The sequence below is a fragment of the Aphis gossypii genome, unplaced genomic scaffold (genome assembly GCF_020184175.1).
Source record: "Aphis gossypii isolate Hap1 unplaced genomic scaffold, ASM2018417v2 Contig00509, whole genome shotgun sequence".
NCBI lineage: Eukaryota > Metazoa > Arthropoda > Insecta > Hemiptera > Aphididae > Aphis > Aphis gossypii.
The window spans coordinates 1-22,993 of NW_026083137.1; the positions used below are offsets into that span (position 1 = coordinate 1).

Sequence of the window (22,993 nt, forward strand, 5' to 3'; positions counted from 1 at the left end):
CAAACTTTACTAGGTGAATACCTGTTACATTTTTATTTATTACATGATTAAACTAAAAAATATAAAATTAAAATATCTTTTTGTTTAGATGAACTTATCTGTATGAAAGGTATAATAATTATGGAAGCTGATCAAGCTTATGAACTTCTAAAACATTTTCCATTAGGGATAAGACTGTTGTTTGTATATAATTTAAAAAAATGGCAAAAAACTCAAGAAAATGATATGAAGTCTACCAACACACCACAGTTGAATTTAAAAGCCTCTACTAATCAACCTATTCAATATCATCATCAAAATAATATTAATAATATAAGTATAAATTTAGGAGAAGTATTAAATTCATCAAACACTGGTTTAATGATACTTCAATATTATAAGTCAAACCAAAAATTGAATGACGGTATAAGATCAATGTTAGTAGATACTGTAATTAACTGGGTCATCACTAAAAAGATAAACATGTCTGTGAACCTGGCAGAACAGTTGGCAAATCAATTAGTGTCTATATTTCCTACAGAAGTGAAAGTAAATAACTATTATTTAATATTACCTAAAATTTTTAAGTACAATCTGTTTTGGCTATTTACAGGATTTGTATTTTATGAAGCACGATTCAAATAAAAACCCTAAGGGAAAATTATACGCTAAATATTATAATTCTATAAGGCTTCTTAAGACAACAGGTTTAGTGGCAACAAAGTTGACTTCTAGAAATCAAGAAAAACATAGTGGTCGTAAGCATTGCACAGAGTTTGGTAAGATTATATAGAACATTTTAAATTGTTAGTTGAATTGGTATTACAAATATGTTGCAAAAGTATATATAATTATTCAAAAACACTACCTTTATTAATTTAACTACAAAATCAAACCTCTACAGTTAGTCGCTCAAAAATGTTTCTTTAGCTTATTTAAGTGCAGTGCCTTTTCAATTTTGTACCTAATTTGATGCATTTGTATTACACTTTTCAACTTACTGATTTATTATATTTTGCAATAATATTATAAACTACTCTAATGTAAAGAAACTAGAAACCTTATTCTTGACCTTACCCTAAGTTTTAAATACTGATTTTTTTTTTTTCTTTTACTGTTATTAGAGCCGGAACAGAGTGTTCAATATGCAGTAGATGAAATAAAAAACAATAATAATTTTTCAAATTTTAATGATTTGGAAAAGTTGTGGAAGGAAACTGTAAATTATCGACTCAATTCCATTCAAAACACTAATTCTACAAAAGAAATAATGGGAATGTGGAAGCCTTACACATTGCCTTATGGGTTTAGATTAGTAAGTTCAATCAAATTTTTTACCAATTTCACTTATATAATATATACAAACCAATTAATTACAAATAAAAATGTTATATGATATACTTATTATAGGTTGACATTGATTTTAAAAAATTGTATCCAGAATGCCCAGACTTTATTAATTCTTATGAACAAAAACACATCAAGGTTAAGGAACTCTTCGAAATAAAAATAAAAGATAGTTCTAGTAGAAAATTATTTGAAGAATACAAAAATTCTTCCTGCATCACAGAAAGTAATTATATTTATTGTTACTACCATAATACAAAATTACTACACTATTTACATCAAATTATAAGTTAATCGTGAATTACTATAATTAATCCCATAGGCGGAGATTCTATATGAAATATTGAAGGGGGCTCAAATATTAGATGCCAAACAGACCTGTAGGGACAATTTTTACATTAAATCACTCATCAAAATCGTGGAAGATTTTCGTTATCACAATATCTTAAATGCTTACAAACAAAAAAAATAGCTTCATTACTTAAAACTTTAGTCTTACCTTTTTCAATACATAATACTGAAAGTTCTTTAAATTCTTTTTGTTGTATATAGATGTTCTTAGCCATGTTTTTATTTTCCTCATACTAGAAAAACCTTGATTTAAATTTAAATATTTCAAACATATTTGAACTAAATTATTTATTAAAAATCTAAATCACAATCTCAAAAGAAATGTATTCCCAATAACATCAAACAATAAGTAAAATAAAATTAAGTACAAAATAGTCAATACGGTTACGCACAAGGTTACGGAATTACTGTACGAATACGAATGAACGATACCCATCAGAATGTACGAATAGGTATTAGGTACATTTCATTCAATCATGATAAACGTTACAACGGGTCTAATACAGGTATAGCGTTTTTCCTATAATAGCCCCCTATCTGTTGGGTTATTAATTATTATCGCTTCTCGAGAAATAACAAATATTAGAAATGAAATTATATTTCCCCCATCTATAAATAGAACAGTACCTGTAATAATATGTTATTATATATTAATGGCCAATTGATACAAAATATGTACAATATAAACACAATATAATTAATGATTATTTATTATTACAATAATTACATTAATATTATTATTACAATATTTTATGTTGTGAATTGTAACTTAATTGTTCGGTATATTACCGTAAAAAATAAATTGGTATTGGGTCTTACCCCCCTGATCTCCGCCTATGATTAATCCTAATTCCATTGGACCCTATCCACGCTTACCTCTAAAGATAATTGTTATTATTGATTTAAATTATATAAAATTCTACAAATTACATTTTGTTTATAGGTGGAAAAAATACAGTTTTTTTTATTTACTACATTCCATATTTGTACCTACTTCTAAGAAAGTAACAAGGGATGGTAATGGGAAAAAAAATCAAATTAAATACTCAATTAGAGATTCCCAAGATACATTTTTTGTATTCAAAAATACAATTGGCGAAATTGAAGAATATATTTTGCATCTTGGAAATGAAAATATGCCTATTCAACCATTCATTCTTCTCGTTGGTACTCCATTAAACCATAAAGAAATTATTGTTTATTTTGATTCCATAAAGTATAGAATGTTTAATATTTTATCTGCAATTGACATATGTTTTAAGATTTTTCATCTTTTTAACTTGGAATATCCACCTGCCAGTAGTATTGTATGGACATTTATACAAAAATATTTTTACTGTTTTAATACAAAATATGACAAACCTTACCATACTTTGAGCCAATTTTTGTCAGATATAAACAATTAAATTAAATACTTTTATTTTCTTTCTTTTATTCGACCATTAAAATCATACTGGCATACATAGGTAATTCTTGCCACTATTCTCTATATATTGACAAAATATGTCAACCAGGATCTAACTAGATTCTTTCTACATATTATAAATTATCATATTATCCTTATTAACTATTACTCTTAGAGTTATATTTTAAGCTGTATGTATTTTTTTTAAATATAGATTTATAGATTACACATACGTTTTATTGCTTAAATATAATAATATATACAAATGTTGTTACTTCGTTAGCTAAAAATTTGCGTTACTTTTATATTACAATTTGAATTTTTTTTCAATTATTAATTTATACAACATAAGTGATTTGATGATATTGTTTTGATTTAATTAAGTTTCATATGTTACACATGCATTTTTTTATTTGAATTAAATAATATAAATGTTAGTTAAAAATTTGTTACTTTTATATTATTATTTGAATTTTTTTTTTAATTACTTTTAATTTAGCAGTACATTTTTACATCATAAATTATTTAAAAATATTGTTTTGAATTAATTTTAAACATTAATTTTTTTGTTTGAACTTTAAATATTGTGTTACTTTTATACTACAATTTGAATTTTTTTTAATTACTTTTATTTCAGATGTAAATTTTTACATTATAAATTATTTAAAGATATTGTTTTGAATTAATTTTATACATTATACATTAATTTTTTTGTTTGAACTATAAATATTATGTTACTTTTATACTACAATTTGATATATTTTTTTTTAATTACTTTTATTTTAACTGTAAATTTTTACAACACAAATTATATAATTATATTGTTTTGTTTTTTAGTTATTTTTTAATTAAGTGATTCAATGAGATTGTTTTGTATTAATTTATATGAATTTAATAAAATACATTTTACATTAACTTAAGTCTAATCATTTTGAAAATTTACAAATAAATAAATTGAAGATTAACAATTAAAATTATTGAAACAATAATAATTTTGTTGATTCAACAATGATATTTGTCGTATTAAAAAAGGTTTTTGTCTTGACAAGAATATATATAATTTTTATTATAAGATGTGTATGTTAAATTAACAATTAAAATTGCTAGAAAAATTATAATTTTGTTGGTTCAACAATGTTATTTGTAGTATTTAAAAACGTTATTGTATTGGCAACAAAACATAATTGTCACTATGACTATCATTATGATTATGATAAGAAATATATTATTATTTCAACCATAAATATTGTTGAATTGACAATTTGACTCATTGGTATTATAAATTCAAAACTGTTATTTTCAACAACATGGTTTATTAATTTCACAATAAAACTTTGTTGGCTCTATACTGACAATGTTATTATCAAATCTACGTACATCATTATCAATATGATTCAAGTTTTTTTTTCAGTGTAGAATAGGCATGATTATGACTTATCAGTTATCACCAGATTTTAATCAATATAATTATTTAATTTGTTTATCACGTGATAAAAAAAAAGTTGCAGGAATTCCGAGGATTTACTGGTGGAGTCCGCAGGAAAACCGAGGATTTTTAAACATTACCTCAGGATTTCAATAATTTTTATATGGCAACACTGGAAGGAGCACACCACAGCACATCGAACGTCGTAAAAAAAAGTTGATAACATTGAAAAAAAATAAAAAGCTGACATTAGTTAATCGTAAATTTTTACGTTTAATTAGCAACAAGTAAATATCTATTCCGTGTTAATATTGCGCGAAAACAATGGATAAATCCTTCTTGGATGTAGGCGGGGCGTATGTTAACGAATCTCCGATACGGGAAATGTTTTTACATTTTTTTTACCGTTTTCATCGTCCGCGCTCGACAATGGTGACGAAATACGTATATCCATTCAGAATCGCGATGCGCATACGTTACCAAGCGATAGTTTTATCTATATAGAGGGTAAAATAACGAAACCTGCCGAACTCCTAACTGAGATATCTATCGCACATAATGGTTTAGCAAATTTATTTAACGAAATGAAGTATGAAATAAACTCTACCGAGGTACAGCGGGTTAAAAAACCGGGAATAACTAGTGCTATGAAGGGTTACTGCTCGTATTCACCCGCCGATGCGAATATCCTGCAAAATGCTGCTTGGGATATCACTAACAAAAATGCTAATTTCGTGAAAGACAACACGTTCAGTGGCTGTATTCCGTTGAAACACGTTTTCGGTTTTTGCGAAGACTACAAGCGAATATTGATAAATTGCAGTCAACAACTAATATTGAATAGATCGATGTCGGATACGAGCGCACTACATTATACCAGCGTGGTGGGCGGGGACATGGCTACCGCGTCGGTTAAGGCGTTCAAAGTCAAAGTTCAGCTAACGCGAGTGTTGTGGAAAGTACCAGTGATCAAAGTCGACGATCGGGAGCTGTTGAAGCTGATGAAAATCATCGATAGCAAAAAAATGATAAATTGCGCTTTTAGAAATTGGGAGCTTTGCGAGTATCCGAATTTACCGCAAACGAGCAAACACTCTTGGATGGTTAAAACGTGCTCGCAGGTGGAAAAACCTAGGTGTTTAATAATCGCTTTTCTCACGAATACGCCTGGAAGCGTGGCGGACGGTTACAGCGGTGATTACGATACGTGTTCGCTGACAAACGTTAAAGCGTATATTAATTCAATCGAATATCCGTATGAAGATTTTAACGAAAGTTTCGACAAAAACCTGTTTACGATGTTCTATCAAAATTACACCGATTTCCAAAAACATTATTACGAACGGGATACCGCGCAGCCGTATCTGTCGAGAGAAAAATATAAAGAGTTGGGACCATTTATCTGCATAGATTGTTCGCGACAGACCGACGATGCTAAAATTTCTAACGTCGATCTCCGTCTTGAAATAGAAGCAGCCAATAATTTTCCCGCTAACACGGCCGCCTACTGTCTAGTTATTCACGATCGAGTGATGCAATACAATCCGTTTACCGGAGAAGTTCGGAAACTATAATATTTACTATTTATTAAAATGCATTCGACCCTTGTACGGTATATCTGTATTCACATTTTACCATAGAATGCATACGACACTTATATCGTAATATAACTATATAATATATATTATACATCCAATATTGAATATTTGTAATTATGTTTTTGTAATAAATGGAATAATAAAAAAAAATACATAACAACTTTTTTTTATTTTTTCTAAAATATAATATAATATGTAAGGAACAGTGCATTGTACAAATCTTATTTTATAACTATATTATGCTTATGACTAAAATAATAGCACCCTATACAAACATATGGTGCATATATATATATTTGTATATCATAATACATGTGTTTAATCTTAATATTATTCGGTCAGCATTCGGGATGTGGAGGTCAGACATTGGGCGTCGTTAATATGTGTACATGGCCGGCCCCTCGTTTTCGTGGAATCCAACAAGCTGTGAAAAATAATAAACGTATAAATGCATGTTATAAGATATATTTTTATACATAATATTACATATTTTATCGTAATACGAAATAATATTATATTATTACATATATTTTAATATTGTACTGTATAATAATCACCTCTTCAATGTCACCGGCCCCGTCATTGCTCGGGATGTAATCTATTCCGTTATTTTGAATATTAGTCGCCCAACACATCGCCAACTGTTTGTTCGCATACAATTTGATCTGATTTACTAAACTATTCTCGCTATTCGGGAATATATTCAACGCGTGAAGATCGGGGTGGATATTGTGGGTGGCTGTTGAAATTTCTTCTGCGGTCGATGATTTATCGGCATAAACATTAGTACTTAGATAAGTAGCTATCTGATCGATCTGAACCATAACTGCACATCGCGTGACGTTAGATTTGCGGGAGATCGATTCGCCGATGGCCCATTGCATTTCGTGTATTCTTAATAGATCACTCCCGCTCAATACCACTCGACATCCTTGTTGTAAGTGCGATTCGACGGCTAGCATCCTTTCACCGCGATAAGTAGTTCTGGACAACGTGTTATTTTCGTCTTTGAGAAAAAGTCTATCGCGGCTTTTAACCGCCGGGTCAGATATATTCGAGAGAATGTACGACATTAGTGAGAAAATTCGTTGCAGAAAAACACTTGTTATGCATACATGTCGTGATGGCGTTATAATCTGTACGGTCACGTTGAAAACGTTCGCGGCGTCAAGTCCGATGTTTATGGATTTCCGTCCCGCAAAGTCTATGACGAAGTTTGTGGAGTCGATTAAATCGTTAGGCGGTTGCACTATTAACGAATGTTGTATATTTTTTCTCGCGCGTTTGCCGCTAGCCACAGAGATAGTTTCAATTTTGCCTGTCATTTTTTGTCCTTTAGAATGAAATTCACTTGTTACACGTTAAGCGAATAGAGTGTTACTGATTTGTCTAAAATAATTATTGTACTTAGCTGGCCCGAAAATCCGCGTAATTATTTAAACTTAACCTATTCACGAAATACGGTGCACGTGGAGGGGGAATAACGTGATAACATGGAGATATCGTACGGGATGCGAGTCGAAAAAACCGCATCAGTCACATGTACGGATAGATGGCGCCACCGTCGAAGATAACATGATAGCGTGATAACATATCGTATTTAGCAGCTGATACGGGGCGGAAGAACCGCGTCAGCCAAATGTACGGACAGATGGCGCCACCGTCGACGACGGCGATAATAGGACATGATAATAGTGTGATGGGCGGGGCGACAGTGACGCGGTATGTTGCTCCGATTACGTAGTGTATGGGGGTGGGGGGGGGCTCAGGGGTCTTGTGACGTAGGGTGGGTTGATATTGGGAGGGAAGGGGCTCGGGGGTCTTGTGACGTAGGGTGGGTCGGTATAGGCGGGGTGGGTGGAGGGGGTAATGATTCGGGGGGTTAGGGTGGGACATGGTGGGTCGGCTGGGAGGGCGGGGGGGGGGTCTTGTGACGTTGGGTGGGTCGGTATAGGCGGGGGGTGGGTGGAGGGGGTAATGATTCGGGGGGTTAGGTTGGGACATGGTGGGTCGGCTGGGAGGGCGGGGGGGGTCTTGTGACGTTGGGTGGGTCGGTATAGGCGGTGGTGGGTGGAGGGGGTAATTATCCGGGGGTTAGGGTGGGACATGGTGGGTCGGCTGTTAGGCGGGGGGGTGAAGCGGAAGGTCACCAGAACCGGCCATTTCACCCTACTAACCTAAACTGTCAATAAAAACATTAAAATTATTTCGTGTTATTTGTGGTGAGTATAATAATTATTTTTTATTATAAATAGTTAAATTGTATATAATAATATAATATTCATAAAATAATTTCATAGAAACTGGAAGAAAGAAATTTCCCAATAACTATATGGATGATATTGTTATTAAAACAACTAGTAGTTGGCTACGCCATTCAAAAGAAAGGATGAAAAGAAAAGAGGCTAATGCCTAAGAAGTTTTATTTTAAAATTATTAATTGTTCTTAAGATACTTACAGTCATAAAGTTTTTTTTTTTTAATTTATATATAATTTATTCTAATAAAAATTATATATATTATGATTATTATTATTAACTTTTACAGCTCCTAATTGGTTTATTGTTGATTACTCAATGTTGTCTAAAGCTAGTTTTGAAATTTAACCAAATTATGTCCTATAGTGGGCCCAGATTGAACCGGCGAACTACTGAAAAAATCTTGGTGGGCCGGTAGCCAAAAAATGGGGAGCAAAAATTTTCAAAAACCCCCAAATTATTAAATATTAGGATTGAAGTCTTCGTAGCTTATCATATATATATAATACAATTAAATATAATACATATTAATTATAATTTAATCTACCTATGAATGGGCAATGCCTATTGGATAACCATAGGAATGATTTCGGACTGAAAATAGTATCCTAGGAATGCCTAAACATTATATGCCAATTTTATCCGAAGTAGGATTGTCACAGGACAGGACATTAGGAATATAACGGAAGTAGTATTGGATTTCCCATTACTTACCCAATACTCCAGTTCCGGATTACCGGGGATCTCCTTGGGTAATTCTAGTACTATGCGGGTAGGTACTAATTGTAGTTAATTAGTTTATGTCTATACTATTTATTTTGTAAATTGTTTTCATTCGTTTTGTAAAAACTTATAAAAATGTGTTCTAAGAAGTCATGTTCAACAAAATATTGTTACAATACAGGGAAATAAAATCCAAACTTGGCTTTTCATAGATTTCCAGCCAATGAAGAATTGTAAGTTTCTGTACAGAAAAATATGCTTCTAAATAAAAATAAATAACAATTGTAGATTAAATAGTTTGATATTATTTTTGGTAATATAATTTTAAATATATTTATACAATCAGAAATTACATTTTAATGATTGAAGTATAAACTAATATAGGTGTAAAAAATGGGTCAAGTAGTGTGGAAGTTCAGAAATTATGGATGTTTTTAAAACTGAAGGTGCTAGATTTTTAAACAAAAACTGAGTTATATGTTCTGATCATTTTAAATCATCTGATTATATTATATGGAAAGGTGTAGGAAATAAAACGTGAGTTTTACTTTTACATAGTATAGCCTTTAATTTTAAAGAAAATATTAGTAAATATTATCTAATTTCCTAATTATTTCAAATTACATATGTACATATATAGATTATTGTTCAAAGACTCTATTCCATCTGTATTAACATCATTACCTAAAGTTTTGAGTCCTTATGTGGTACAATCCATTACTAATTCCCAAGGTTAGTTCTATTTTTTTTTTATACTACAACTATTTATTATTTAATTACACTATTTGCACTATTTTATAATTTACCTTGTTTTTTTTTTAAATTAACATGTAGGTAAATCTAAAGTACAAGAGAAGTCAATGAATAAATTATGCCATCGTAGACTTTTTATTGAGTCAGAGTCTGAGTTGTAATCTCCAAATATTATAACTGTTAAGCCACTACCAACAGCTTCAGAAAATAATATTAAGAAACGTAAGTGTGTTTTTTAGATTCTGAACGAAGTGATGAAAGTATTGATTTTCCAATGATGTGTGGTTTTTTGTTTTTGTTTTTGTGTCTGTGTATAGCATAACTTATCGAAATAATGCTTGTAAGTAACTTTTAGATTTATAATATACCTATTATTAGTTAGTTAATTAATAAAATATATCTAATATTTATTATTCAATATTTTTTGTTTATTTTATTATGAAATATACAATCTGTAATATTTTTTACAATAAGCATAATTATGTGATCTAGTACAAAATGGCAATGAGTAACATGATCAAAAAAATTGCCCAGCAATCATACTTTTGAATTTATTAATTATTATACTGCATATTAATATATTATTTGTTGCATGTATGTATTTTTTTTGTTATTATTACTTATTTGATTTGGTATGGATTATGGATAATGGATTGTTGAATGTTGTAAGTAAATTTTAGATTTTAACAATTTCATTGAAAAAGTTTTGAGTGCTAACTAAGTTTTAACCTAACCTATGTTTGGAGTATACACCATATACAGAGTAGGTAGTTATTAACCACTGTTAATAATAGTAGGCACCTATTAATTAATTATTATAAAAATACTGTATTATATAAGTTACAAATTACTTGTACACCATATGCATGATCAACAATTATGCTCAGAAAGACAAAAATCATTGAAATTAAAAATAATTGCTTACCAAAAATTAGTGTCCAAACAAAAATTGAGAATAGCCATGCTTTAAAATAAAAGTCTAAATGTTTTGGAAAAAAAAAGCTTTTCCAAAATACCATAAAGAATAATTTTATTTTACAAACACAACTAAGACTTAGTCAAGTGAAAAAGAAAGGTTTAAGGTACAAGGAAAATTAAAAATTATTTGCCCTTAGTTTATATTATAATTCACAAAAATCATATAAATTCATGCAGATATGGCTATGTCTTCCAACTGTACGATCATTAAGGAATTGGCTTCAATTATTAGATGTTTCATGTGGATTGAACTCAAATATTTTTGAAATACTTAAAACTAAGTTTACGTCTGTTGAAGATAAGGACAAACTAGTGTCTATAATCATTGATGAAATGTCAATCAAAAAATTAATTTCATACAATTCAAAAAATGATTTATTTAGTGGTTTTGAAGATTTTGCAGATAATTCAATAGTTGATTTAAAAAATATTAAATACTGTGACCAAGCCTTAGTTGTAATGATAAAAGGTCTCACTACTCTTTGGAAACAAGTTATTGGGTACTTTTTTTCAAGTGGACCAGTCAAAGGATATAGGCTTCAACAAATTGTTGCACATACAATAACAAAATTAAAAAAATAGGACTTATACCAAAAGTGATGATTTGTAATCAAGGAACGAATAATTTGTGCATGCGTAATTTGTTTGGAGTCATTTATACAAGACCTTACATTAATTTTGAAGGTGAAAACATTTATTTTTTCCATGATAGCCCACACCTTATAAAATCTGTAAGAAATAACTTTAAAAAGTATGACATTTCCAATGATGGTGAAGTATATTCCTGGCAAGATTTGGTTACTTTTTATAATTTAGATAAAACTAAAACCTTGAGATTAGCACCAAAATTAAAAAAAAACATTCACATGGATCTATCACCATTCTCCCCAATGCGGGTTGGTTTGGCTACCCAAACATTAAGTCACACAGTTAGTTCTGGTATATTAACACTAGTGGCACTGAACAAAATGAGAAGTAAAGCAACATACACTGCCAAATGTATTTCATTTTTTGATATTTTTAATAGTATAACATATAATGAACCAAAACATTTGAGGAGACCATTGACCAAAGATTCCTGTCACTGGGAATTTTTAAAAAATGCTGATAAGTTTTTAAATAATTTGAAAATTCATAATAAGTCAGGAAAGCAGTCTCCGTGTGTCAAAGGATGGAGAGAAAATATAAATGCACTTAAGTTACTGTTTGAAGAATTAATCACAGAATATTCCATAGAATTTCTACTTACCAGAAGGTTAACTCAAGATTGTATTGAAAATGTATTTTCCATAATTAGAGCAAAAGGTGGTAACCATACAACTCCAGATGCTACTAAATTTCAATCTGCAATAAGAATGTTGATGTATAATAATTTGCTTACACTATCAAAAGAATGAAATTGTGAAATGGATGCCTGCCAATTTTTAACCAAACTTAATGAAATACAAACAATTAAATTACAAGTAAATTCATTTAATTCATGGGATAATACAGTTGAAAATGACGAAGAAACGTATAACAATATACTAGATGTATATTTGTCATTACTCATTAACAAATATTAACAGTATACTCATGGATCCACATAATTCATCTGCAGTAACTTATGCCACAGGATGGGCATGCAGTAAACTTGAACATCCTGAATGCATCAATCAATTGGCAGCAAAAAACAAAAGTAACACAGCTGTATTCAACCCATGTACTACTTTCATTGAAATGAAAGAATATGAAAATAGTGATTTGCTGTATCCATTTGATTCAACGATTGATTTTTGTAAAAGAATGACTTATTTATTTAAAGAAAATATTCAAAAAATGTTATTGGAATCAAAAGCCAATGTAAGAAGTAAAATTATTAGTTTAATTCAGACTGTATGTATAAGGACAATAAATATATGTAATACATTTAAACTTAAATTCATCAACAAATTTATAAATGTTTTAAATAATATTAACATAAAAAGTTGTAATAATAATATAGCTAAATACAAAATTAAAACAGCTAACAAAAAGTTAAAAAAAATTACCCATTCATAAAAATAGGATCTAGGACGTTTCGGCGATATGTCAATTCGGCGATGTCTGTTTCGGCGCGTGACCGATTCGGCGATACGGCAATTGACTTATATCTGTACATGGTCGTATTGTTGTAATATCGCCATATGGTGTGATATAGACATTTTATCTTTATTACTTTAAGTTATTGTTGTTATAGCTATGGTGTGTGGTGTAGAAATTTTATCTTAATTAGTATAAATTATTGTTATTATTACTACACTTGGTGGTCACGATATGAAATCTGGTAATTTTATAATTTTTAGTTAGTCGGCGGAAAGTAAAGTACTTATACGTATTATATAGTCAAGTATTTTGTGTGTAACCATCATCGCGATTTATTTTTTTTATCATTCGAAATCCTTATGTCAAAAGTAAAATCAAAAAGAAATAAAAATGTGATCCCCGTGGATGGTTTTATGTATATATTCGATTAGCTTAGTGCGGACGAAACTAAACGGTTTTGGCGATGTCGTCGTAAAGATTTGTCTTGTCCGGCTCGAATACATACCGATATTCATGGTTTTAAAGTTTTAAAATTTTCTGATAAAAAACATTGTCATGATTCTGAAGCAGCTAGAATAGAAGCAGACACGGCTTTAACGAGTATGCGACAACGAGCTGTTTTAACAATGGAACACACGTCTTGTGTAATTAACGAATGTGTAAACGGATTATCAGATGCAGCAAAGGTATACATTATATTTTATTTTTCTATTATTATAATCGACCTATTTTACGGAGCTATTGAATTGGCTCCCTAACTCAGGTAATCGTCATTTTTATGTATTTAATTGGCTTCCAAGATTTATGCATGGAGTTGGCTCCCTACACATTTATTTTATAAATCCATTGGTTATCAAAATTGTTTGAAAATAAATTCAACTATAGGTACGTCTATACGTTAAAAATATAAAAGTTGAAAAATTACGCGACTGTAATATTTTTAACAATTTTGATGGAATATTTGTATTTTAAATTATTTTAATGTTTAGTTGAATTAATTTTAATTAAGTCACGTGTTTTTACTTTTATTTTTGTTAACAATTTTTACGGACTATTCGTATTACTATTAGCATTTTTCTATGCATGCATTTTTATTATTTAATGTATAATTGAATTTATTTTAATTGAAGTCGCGTACTTACTTTAATATTTTGAGAACCACTTGTTAAAAATTATATTGGTAGCCAATTCAATATTGCCTGTCTTGGGAGCCAATTCAAGTCTTGACTAGGTACCTAACCTAATATTGGGAGCCAATTCAATGGTCACCCTATTTTACTGTCCATATACAGTAATAAATAACTATTTTAATTTATAGGGCGTTTTACAATCTTCCGAAGCTCTAAAACGACAAGTTTGGCGTATAAGAAATAATAAAATAGCAGCTTCATGTGATCCATCAGATTTATTATCTTTACAGATACCCGATGAGTATAAAAATTATTCACCATCAATCGGTATTAATGAAAATTTTTTATTGGCTGATAGTGGGCCTAGCAATGAAAGAATTTTAATATTTGGTCGACCACTTGGTCTCAAGTTATTAAAAGATTCCAAAATATGGTACATGGATGGAACTTTTAAAGTGGCACCTACTCTATTTAGCCAAGTTTATGTTATTTTAACTGAATTCTTAGAGGGAGTGCATCCTGCAGTTTATGCATTACTACCTAACAAAAAGGAACAAACATATATACAATTAATTAGTATGATTAATCAATTACAACCTGATCTCCAGCCAACATCAGTTTCTTGTGATTTTGAACTTGGTGCCATAACAGCAATAAAAAATTCATTTGAAAATATAAATAGTTTTGGATGTTATTTTTATTTAAGCCAAAATTTTTTGAAAAAAGTTGGAGAATTACATTTATTATCAAAATATAATAATGAAGCAAACTTTTGTGTTGCAACCAAAACTATTATTGCATTGACTTTTATACCATTATGTGACTTAGATATGGCTGCAGATGAATTGGCAGACGAACTTCCAGATGAGCTTTTACCACTATTTGAGTGGTTTGAAGAATTTTACATTGGGAAGAAAAATCGACGTATAGGACGAAGAAAACCGCGATATTCTCCTGTGATGTGGAATCTTCACCAACGAATATCATATGATACAGACCGGACGAATAATCATGCAGAGGCTGCAAATCGACGATTAAATATTCAAATGGGTACTCATTCAACGATATGGACCTTCATTGCGAATTTAAAAAAAATTCAAGCTGGACGTGACACGTACTATGCAAATCTTGTTTCGGGAAATAGTCCTCCAAGGAAGTTGAAAAAATTCCAAGACACAGATAAAATAATAAAAAGGTTAGTAAATAATTATGACGGGCAAAATAAAATGATATTTCTAAGAGGTATAGCAAATAATATTGCTTTAAAATAAAATTGTAGATAATTTTTTTTATATATTAGCTAAATAATAATGTTATACTTATACTCGTATGTTTAACTGTATTAACTATAAAAAATTATTATTATTTCGACTTATTTATTTATAATTTAAAGTGACTGTGGTATTTATATATGTTTAATTGTATTAACTAATTATCAGTTCAGTTCGTACAGTCGTACCGTAAGGTTGTGCTTATCTCTCCGTTACTGTCTTATTCTGTTGTAATTATTCGTAACTTTTATTTATGGCTTCCAATAATGTTAATTGTTATATTTGTAATCTTGGTTTTGCTGAACTCGATGTTCCTATTAAGTGTGATGGCTGTAACTTTTTAACACATAACAAGTGCTCGGGTCTTAATAGCAGTGAAATTAAATGTCTTGGTCTTAAGAATCGAAATTTGAAATTCGTTTGCTAAGCATGCAATAGCGGGTTACGTGATATTCCCGAGTTCAAACTATTAATTAATCGTTTAATAGCTGAAGTTAATGAGCTAAAGAGTCAGAAAAATGATAACAATGTTCAAAATCATTCTGAGGAATTCATAATTGGTGAAGTCGGGGAACGCAATATCAGAGCTTCTAATTTAATATTTTATAACGTTCCAGAGTTCAACTTAGACAATGCAGTCGACCGAGTTAATCATGACTCTAATAGTGTGAGTAATGTAATTGATTCAATTATTACCGGTGGGAATATTAGACCGTCTAAAGTTATTCGTCTCGGTATTCATGGTAAAAATAATCCCCGTCCAATTAAGGCTGTATTCAGCGCACCAGATGATGTGTTTGAGATATTAAAGTCAAAAAAAAAATTGTTATCATTACAACCACCTTCCACTATTGGTATCTGTTCGGATCGCACTCTTTATCAGAGAAACTATATGAAGAAACTTCGGGATGAACTAGACTCGTAGGACAAATGGTGAAATTGATCTAATCATTAAATACATTAGAGGAACTCCAACAATTGTTTAACTGAAACCTGGCTAAATGATAATGTTTTCGACTCTGAACTTGGTTTCACTAATTATAATTTATATCATTATGATCGTAATAATTTGTCCTATGGGAAAAAACGAGGTGGTGGTGTTCTAATTGCAATAAATAAAATAATAAGTTGTGACGTATTAAATGTCTCTAGTGTTTTGGGTATTGAGCAAATTTTTTTGAAACTTATTTTGAATAATATAAAAATCATTTTAGGTTGCATATATATTCCACCTGACAGATCTTGTGATGTATATTCTAAGCACTGTGAGGTCATTGAGTCTATATATCAGTGGTTCTTAACCTTTTTTAGTTCAAAGCCCCCTTTATCGTAATAACTAATTGCTAACGCCCCCCCTCGTGCAAAATTAAATTTTCTTCTTATAAATATATATATTTGAATAGTTATTTAATCATCAGTATATTATAACATTATTAATTAAACTATTAAAGTAAAAACTCTTATTTTTAGATAGTTATTTTTTACACCAGTATACTTTACACCACTTAAAAAAACAATTTAATACTTAACTACACAAACAGATTTACTGAACTATAAAAAAAAATTATAAAATATACAAATTATACCGATCAATGACTGCCCTGAGCCTGATGAGTAGCTGCTAATGTAGCGATGTCCGGTTTGATATTGGTCAAAGCTAAACGTAGATCACCTTTGTTGCAAATGTCCAACCGATTTCTTTGTTTCGTCAAAAGCTGAACAACAACGCTGAATCCTTTTTCAACTAGATACGTTGACGGGAAAGAGAGAAGCAACAATTTAACTTGTTGCCATAGTTGTGGATAAGTGTCTTTAAGCTTGATCCAGGCAAGCTCGTAACCAACCTGCTTAAAAACAAGTTGTGCCTCACAGTCGTGTTTAAGATCGATAAACTCCATTTGTAAATGAGATTCGAGATCTTCCACAGATTCAAACGAAAATGGATCTAAAATCCAATTACAGATTTGTAACTCAAGTAGGTCTTGAAATCTTGATTTCATGTCTTTTTTGAGCTGCAAAATATGATCAGTGAAAATTAGAATTTCGTCTTCTGGAATTAAACCATTTGCGTCTGAACATGACTTGAGATTCGGAAACTGACTCAGTTCTTGACGATTTATGTTTGTTCTGTAAAGATCTAATTTAAAAATGAATGAGGAAATTATTCCTTTGGCTTTGATAAAGTTCATCTTATTCCCTTGAAGCTTCAAATTGACTTCATTCATCTTTTCAAAAATATCTGTGAGGTACCCAATCTCAATTTTTCGTTGCTTCAAATTTTCTTTTAAGACAGGATCAATTTTATCGAAAAATTCAATGATAGAGTCAAATAATGCAAAAAAACGACACAAACATTTTCCTTTGGAAAGCCACCTTACTGCAGTATGCAAAAGTAATCTTTCAAAATTTTCATCATTATCATGACAAAGTTCTCGAAACATGCGGTCATTGAGTGAACTTGCTTTAATCTTGTTTACAGCTTTTATGACAAATTGAAGGGTTTCGTGTAGCACACCGCTTAAGTTTTTAGCAGCTAAATGTTGGCGATGTATAACACAATGAACACAAATAACACCTGGGACAGCTTTTTTTAAGTGGGCTATAAACTCAACATGACGACCGGTCATCGAAGGAGCGCCATCCGTTGCGCATGCAATAATATTTGTCAAGGGGACATTTTTTCTGATAAAATATTCCTCCACCGCTTGAAAAATCGACGACCCTTTGGTATCAGTGATCAAACTTGTAGCAGACAATAATTCCTCGACGATTTCTTTACGTTCATTAATAAACCTCACGTAAGCTAGTAATATAGCTTTATTATCTGTCACAGTTGATTCGTCAATCTGTAGTGCAAAATTATTTTCTCTTAAATAATTGATAAGTTTGTTTTCGATGTCATCTGCCATTTCATCAATTCTTTTGGAGACAGTGTCATTGCTCAAAGGAATTGACTTAGTCATCTTATTGCTAGTACCCTCTCCTAGCATAGTATCGATTATTTCCTTGAGAGCCGGTAAAATAAGAGTTTCACCGATTGAATGAGGTTTACTGTTTTTTGCTATCAATAAAGACACCTTGTACGAAGCGAAAAGTCCTTTATCAAGATCAGATGTTTGTTTTTTAAATAAACTATTCACAGTAGACCGTTTTTCAATTTTTGCTTTAAGAGCCTGAAAAAACGAAAGTGGTTTCTCCAGTTTATCGGAGTGAATTTTTGATAAATGATCTTTCATTCTTGATGGCTTCATTGCCTCATTCGAAAATGTTTTTTCACATATAAGGCAAAACGGTAACTGTACATTAAGTGGTGATGCGATAAAACCAAACTTTAGATACTCTACTAAATACTGACGGCACTTCTTTTTTGCAGTATGATCACTCATTATAAAAATATTTATAAGTGTTGCCAGAAAAACACACTAGTTTATTCGAAAACGCGACGTTCACTGTAGCGATATCAATCACGTACTGCAAGAGTGCAAGGTATTGATACTGATACAATAGTCCAGTTATGGTTGAAAATGTAAAAATAAATCTATTATAAACAGGACGTTTCCGATACGCAAAATGCGATTAGATAACATGCCGTATGCCATTTCATAGCGTACGCAATTGTCGCAATTACAACTATTCTGATTTCACGTTCAATTATTTGTAATGTTATATAATAATAATAAATTGTATTATTTTTCATCACCGAGTTTGAAAAAGCTCACCGCCCCCTCAATGCCCCCTTCAAAATTATCGCCCCCTAGAGAGACCGAAATGACCCCAAGGGGACGGTACCGCCCCCGTTAAGAACCACTGCTATATATCTTATGTACCCCGATTACAATTATGTTATCACTGGTGATTATAATTTAAATCAGTTTGACTGGTCTATTAATCCAATCACTCAAGATCATAATGCAGGTTCTCTAATTTCTAACTGTTATTTAAATTATTTAAGTTTGAAACAAGTTAACCCTGTTCTTAACTGTAGTGGTCGTACTCTTGATTGCATAATGATTAGTGCTGATGTTGAAATTACTAATATTTTGCATTCGTTAGAATCTCTTGTTCCTATAATTGATAATTATCATCCACCATTAGATTTTATAGTACTATTTAATAGTGCATTGGTTAATGAACATTTTGAATTTCCGCTTGTTTATAACTTTAAAAACTGTAACTTTGATTATATTTCACATTTTCTACGGAGTATTGATTTTGATCTTAATCTGAATAATAATTTATCTTTCAAATCGCTTATCGATAAATTTTATGAAATTATTTATCACTCTTTTTCTTTATTTGTGCCCAAAACAAAAATATATAACAAATATTCACTTATATGGGCTAACGCCGAACTCAGAGTTTGGATAATAAAAAAAAAATGTGCCCACAAAAAATATAAGTTATTTCCTTCGGATGCTAATTATTTTGACTTCTCTAATCTTAGAAAAAAATGTAAATGCTTGATTACTATATGTCATGATCAATATATTTCAAATATCGAAAACAGTATTCAAACTAATATTAAACCTTTTTGGAATTATGTTAACTCTCTAAAGAAGTCTAATAATTCTGTTCCTGATTGTGTTACAATAACTCGTCTTCCACTAATATTTCAGAGACAGCCCATCTATTTGCAAATTATTTTTCCAGTGTCTATACTAAAGATATTCCACTGTTCAATGGAGTTGTTCCTCTTCCTTCTGATGTATCTAATAATTATTTGAATTTATGCTCCTGGACTATTGATCTTAATGAAATTATTGATTATTTGAATTCTTTAAATACTCATTCTGGCACTGGACCTGATGGTATTCCACCCATCTCTTTAAAAGCTTGTAGTTCTGTTCTTGCTCGTCCGCTTCATATGATTTTTAATAAATCATTAGGCTTAGGTTATTTCCCTAACATTTGGAAAAAATCATTTATAACTCCAGTACATAAATCAGGGGATAAACATAATGTTACAAACTATAGACCAATTTCTAAATTGTCCATCATTCCAAAAATGTTTGAAGCTTTAATTACAAAAAAGTTGTCTTTAATTATGGCCCCCTTAATTTCTAATAACCAACACGGTTTCAGACCCAAAATGTCGATTTCTACAAACATTTTACTTTTTCAGGAGAAAATCCTTTCGGCCTTAAATCAACGTGTTCAATTTGGACACTATTTATACTGACTTTCAGAAAGCATTTGATAAAGTTAACCACAACATTTTATTATAGGTATAAATTATCTTGTTTTGGTATTCATGGTACATTCTTCAATTGGATAAAATCTTATCTATGTTCTCGTTCCCAGGTGGTAAAAATTAATAGTTATGTTTCTAATGATTTTTTGGTTAGCTCTGGTGTACCACAAGGATCTCACTTAGGACCCCTCTTATTTATATTATTTATTAATGATATACCATCTATTTTTGATAACTCAGTTAATCTTCTTTTATTCGCTGATGATGCTAAACTATTTTCAATTATTAAGTCACCAAATGATGCATTAAAATTACAGTCAAATTTAGATAAATTTGTTCAATGGAGCCGTGTTAATCACCTTCCATTAAATATAAATAAGTGCAGCGTCATAACATTTTCTCGAATAAATAATATAATCACCTATAATTATTTGATTGATAGTTTTATAGTTACACGAGTTTCTTCCATTAGAGACTTAAGGATTATATTTAATTTTAATATGGATTTTTCTATCCATATTAACACTTTTATTAAAAAAGCTTTTAAGATGCTTGGTTTTATTAATAGAAGTACGATAAATTTTAAAAATACCGATGCATTAAAAACTTTATATTTTTCCCTGGTTAGATCTCATCTTGAGTTTGTTTCAATTGTCTGGTCACCACAATATTTTTCATACATCAGTCTAATTGAAAATGTTCAGTATAAGTTTCTAAAATTATTATGCTTTAAATTAAATATACCAATCACAAGAGATTCATATAAATTGCAAATTTCCCAATTGGGGATCGTGTCTTGTGATTTGAGGAGAAATGTTGCTGATATTATGTTCTTGTATGACTTATTAAATGGTCTTATTTATTCTCCTGAATTATTGTCTCACATTGGACTTAATGTACAAACTCACATATTAAGAAAATCTAACTTTTTTTATGTTTCTCTTTCCAAAAATAATTATACTTCCACTTCGTTTTTCCCCAGAGCTCTGTCTTTGGCTAACAGTATAATGGATTATGTTGATTTTTTTGCTATGACGCGTTTTGTATTCAGACAAAATGTTTATCTGGCTTTAAATTTTAATTATTATAATTATTATTTAATTCTTTTTTTTTTTTTTTTTTTGTAGCCATTTATTGTTAATTTAATTTTTACTGTCCTATATATTTAACTATTTACATTGTTACAATTAACTTTACTTTATTATTGTGTCCAAATTATGTTATAAGATAAGCTGAACTGTACTTATATTTTTTTTTTTTGTTCAAATTTCTAAAGGGTTTAATACCCGTTTATTATACATAAATAAATAAATAAATAAATAAATAAAAAACTATAAAAAATTATAATTATTTTGACTTATTTATTTATTATTATTTAAAGTGACTGTGGTATTTAATATTTATATATTTTTAACTGTATTAACTATAAAAATTATTTCGACTTAGGGTCAAGTGGGGTAATTGTAAACTAAATTCACAAGTTTTTTACATGACCTTAAATTATGGCTTTTTGGATATTTTTTATTTTATTCTTTTAGCATTATCATTGAGTTATACATCTGAGGACTATAATTTGATTATTATTCACAATAATTTTCCATTATTTTATAAATTATAGCACATTTACAATTGCCCCACACATTTACATTTACCCCAATATATTTGGGGCAAATGTAAATGCATATTTCAGTTTGTATGCATTGGATATGATTAAACTCTGGGGCAATAGTTCTTTAGTAGTCATAAGTTTATTAGTTTACCTTGTCATTTAATTATCATTCATTTTTACATTTACCCCAATATTAATACTTGGCTTGGGGCAAATGAAAACAATCATCATTTTTACATTTATATATATTAGGGGCAATTGGAAATGAAAAATTAAGACTGATTTTATATATTAATATGAGAAAAATTAACGATTCTTTATTCTTTAACAAACATCTTATGTATAAAACAGTTAATATAATGTTAAACAGTTTATAAAATTAAAAATTAAAATTATTATCACCTTTAAAATTCATTTCAGTCAATATGTAAAGTAGGTACTTAAAATTAATTTAACAAGTTCTTATTTAAATAGTTATAACAATTTATAAATATAAAACTGGACAATATAGAAACTTATATTTATTGACTAGTATTGGTTTAATTTTTAGGAACTACTTTTCTTTTACAGTCACAAAGCCTTGAAACACATACATGGTTTTTCTCCCTTGTTGTTTTTGATTTGGACGTGGAAGCATTGCAATTATCATTTCTGGTGTAATGGTTGAAATGTCATTGTCTATGAAAGAAAATACTGCACCATAATCATCTTCCTTTTGTAATCCTTGAACTGTTATTTCTCCATCATCTTCATCAACAGTTTTAACCAAACAAACATATTTAAAATGTGTTTTTTTTCTTAGACCACCAATAAAGTCAACTAGTAAAAAACATCCTGGTTTTATATCGGACCATACTGGAGTTTGATATTCAATTTCTTCAAGTCCAATGTCATTAGCCACTTCATAACT

The 22,993-nt window shown here is 29.9% G+C and overlaps 4 protein-coding genes and 2 pseudogenes across 4 annotated transcripts; 4 read left to right on the forward strand and 2 right to left on the reverse strand.

The window, feature by feature from the left end:
• Positions 1-33: 33 nt before the first annotated feature.
• LOC126554451 (uncharacterized) lies at positions 34-3,183 on the forward strand (annotated as a pseudogene).
• A 1,909-nt stretch (positions 3,184-5,092) lies between these two features.
• LOC126554450 (uncharacterized) lies at positions 5,093-6,082 on the forward strand. Its single transcript, XM_050209533.1, has one exon. The coding sequence runs from the start codon at positions 5,093-5,095 to the stop codon at positions 6,080-6,082; it is 990 nt and encodes a 329-aa protein (XP_050065490.1).
• A 200-nt stretch (positions 6,083-6,282) lies between these two features.
• Positions 6,283-7,446, reverse strand: LOC126554453 (uncharacterized). The gene is made up of 2 exons (XM_050209534.1): positions 6,664-7,446; positions 6,283-6,530 (listed from the first exon to the last, which is right to left on the reverse strand). The coding sequence occupies exons 1-2, from the start codon at positions 7,429-7,431 to the stop codon at positions 6,483-6,485; spliced, it is 816 nt and encodes a 271-aa protein (XP_050065491.1). The 5' UTR covers positions 7,432-7,446; the 3' UTR covers positions 6,283-6,482.
• Positions 7,447-9,222: 1,776 nt separating this feature from the next.
• LOC126554460 (52 kDa repressor of the inhibitor of the protein kinase-like) lies at positions 9,223-10,152 on the forward strand (annotated as a pseudogene).
• Positions 10,153-13,317: 3,165 nt separating this feature from the next.
• LOC126554455 (uncharacterized) lies at positions 13,318-15,283 on the forward strand. Its single transcript, XM_050209536.1, has 2 exons — positions 13,318-13,568; positions 14,201-15,283. The coding sequence occupies exons 1-2, from the start codon at positions 13,485-13,487 to the stop codon at positions 15,281-15,283; spliced, it is 1,167 nt and encodes a 388-aa protein (XP_050065493.1). The 5' UTR covers positions 13,318-13,484.
• A 1,589-nt stretch (positions 15,284-16,872) lies between these two features.
• Positions 16,873-18,534, reverse strand: LOC126554456 (SCAN domain-containing protein 3-like). Its single transcript, XM_050209537.1, has one exon. It carries the CDS (start codon positions 18,532-18,534, stop codon positions 16,873-16,875), a length of 1,662 nt encoding a protein of 553 aa, XP_050065494.1.
• Positions 18,535-22,993: the final 4,459 nt, after the last annotated feature.

Excerpts from the sequence above, each read along its gene's own strand:
- LOC126554455 (XM_050209536.1), top strand. The coding sequence starts at position 13,485 with ATGCGACAACGAGCTGTTTTAACAATGGAACACACGTCTTGTGTAATT. Across the intron at positions 13,569-14,200 it reads GATTATCAGATGCAGCAAAG|GGCGTTTTACAATCTTCCGA; the intron begins GTATACATTATA and ends TTTAATTTATAG.
- LOC126554453 (XM_050209534.1), bottom strand. The coding sequence starts at position 7,431 with ATGACAGGCAAAATTGAAACTATCTCTGTGGCTAGCGGCAAACGCGCG. Across the intron at positions 6,531-6,663 it reads GGGCCGGTGACATTGAAGAG|CTTGTTGGATTCCACGAAAA; the intron begins GTGATTATTATA and ends TATTTTTCACAG.
- LOC126554456 (XM_050209537.1), bottom strand. The coding sequence starts at position 18,534 with ATGAAGCCATCAAGAATGAAAGATCATTTATCAAAAATTCACTCCGAT.
- LOC126554450 (XM_050209533.1), top strand. The coding sequence starts at position 5,093 with ATGAAGTATGAAATAAACTCTACCGAGGTACAGCGGGTTAAAAAACCG.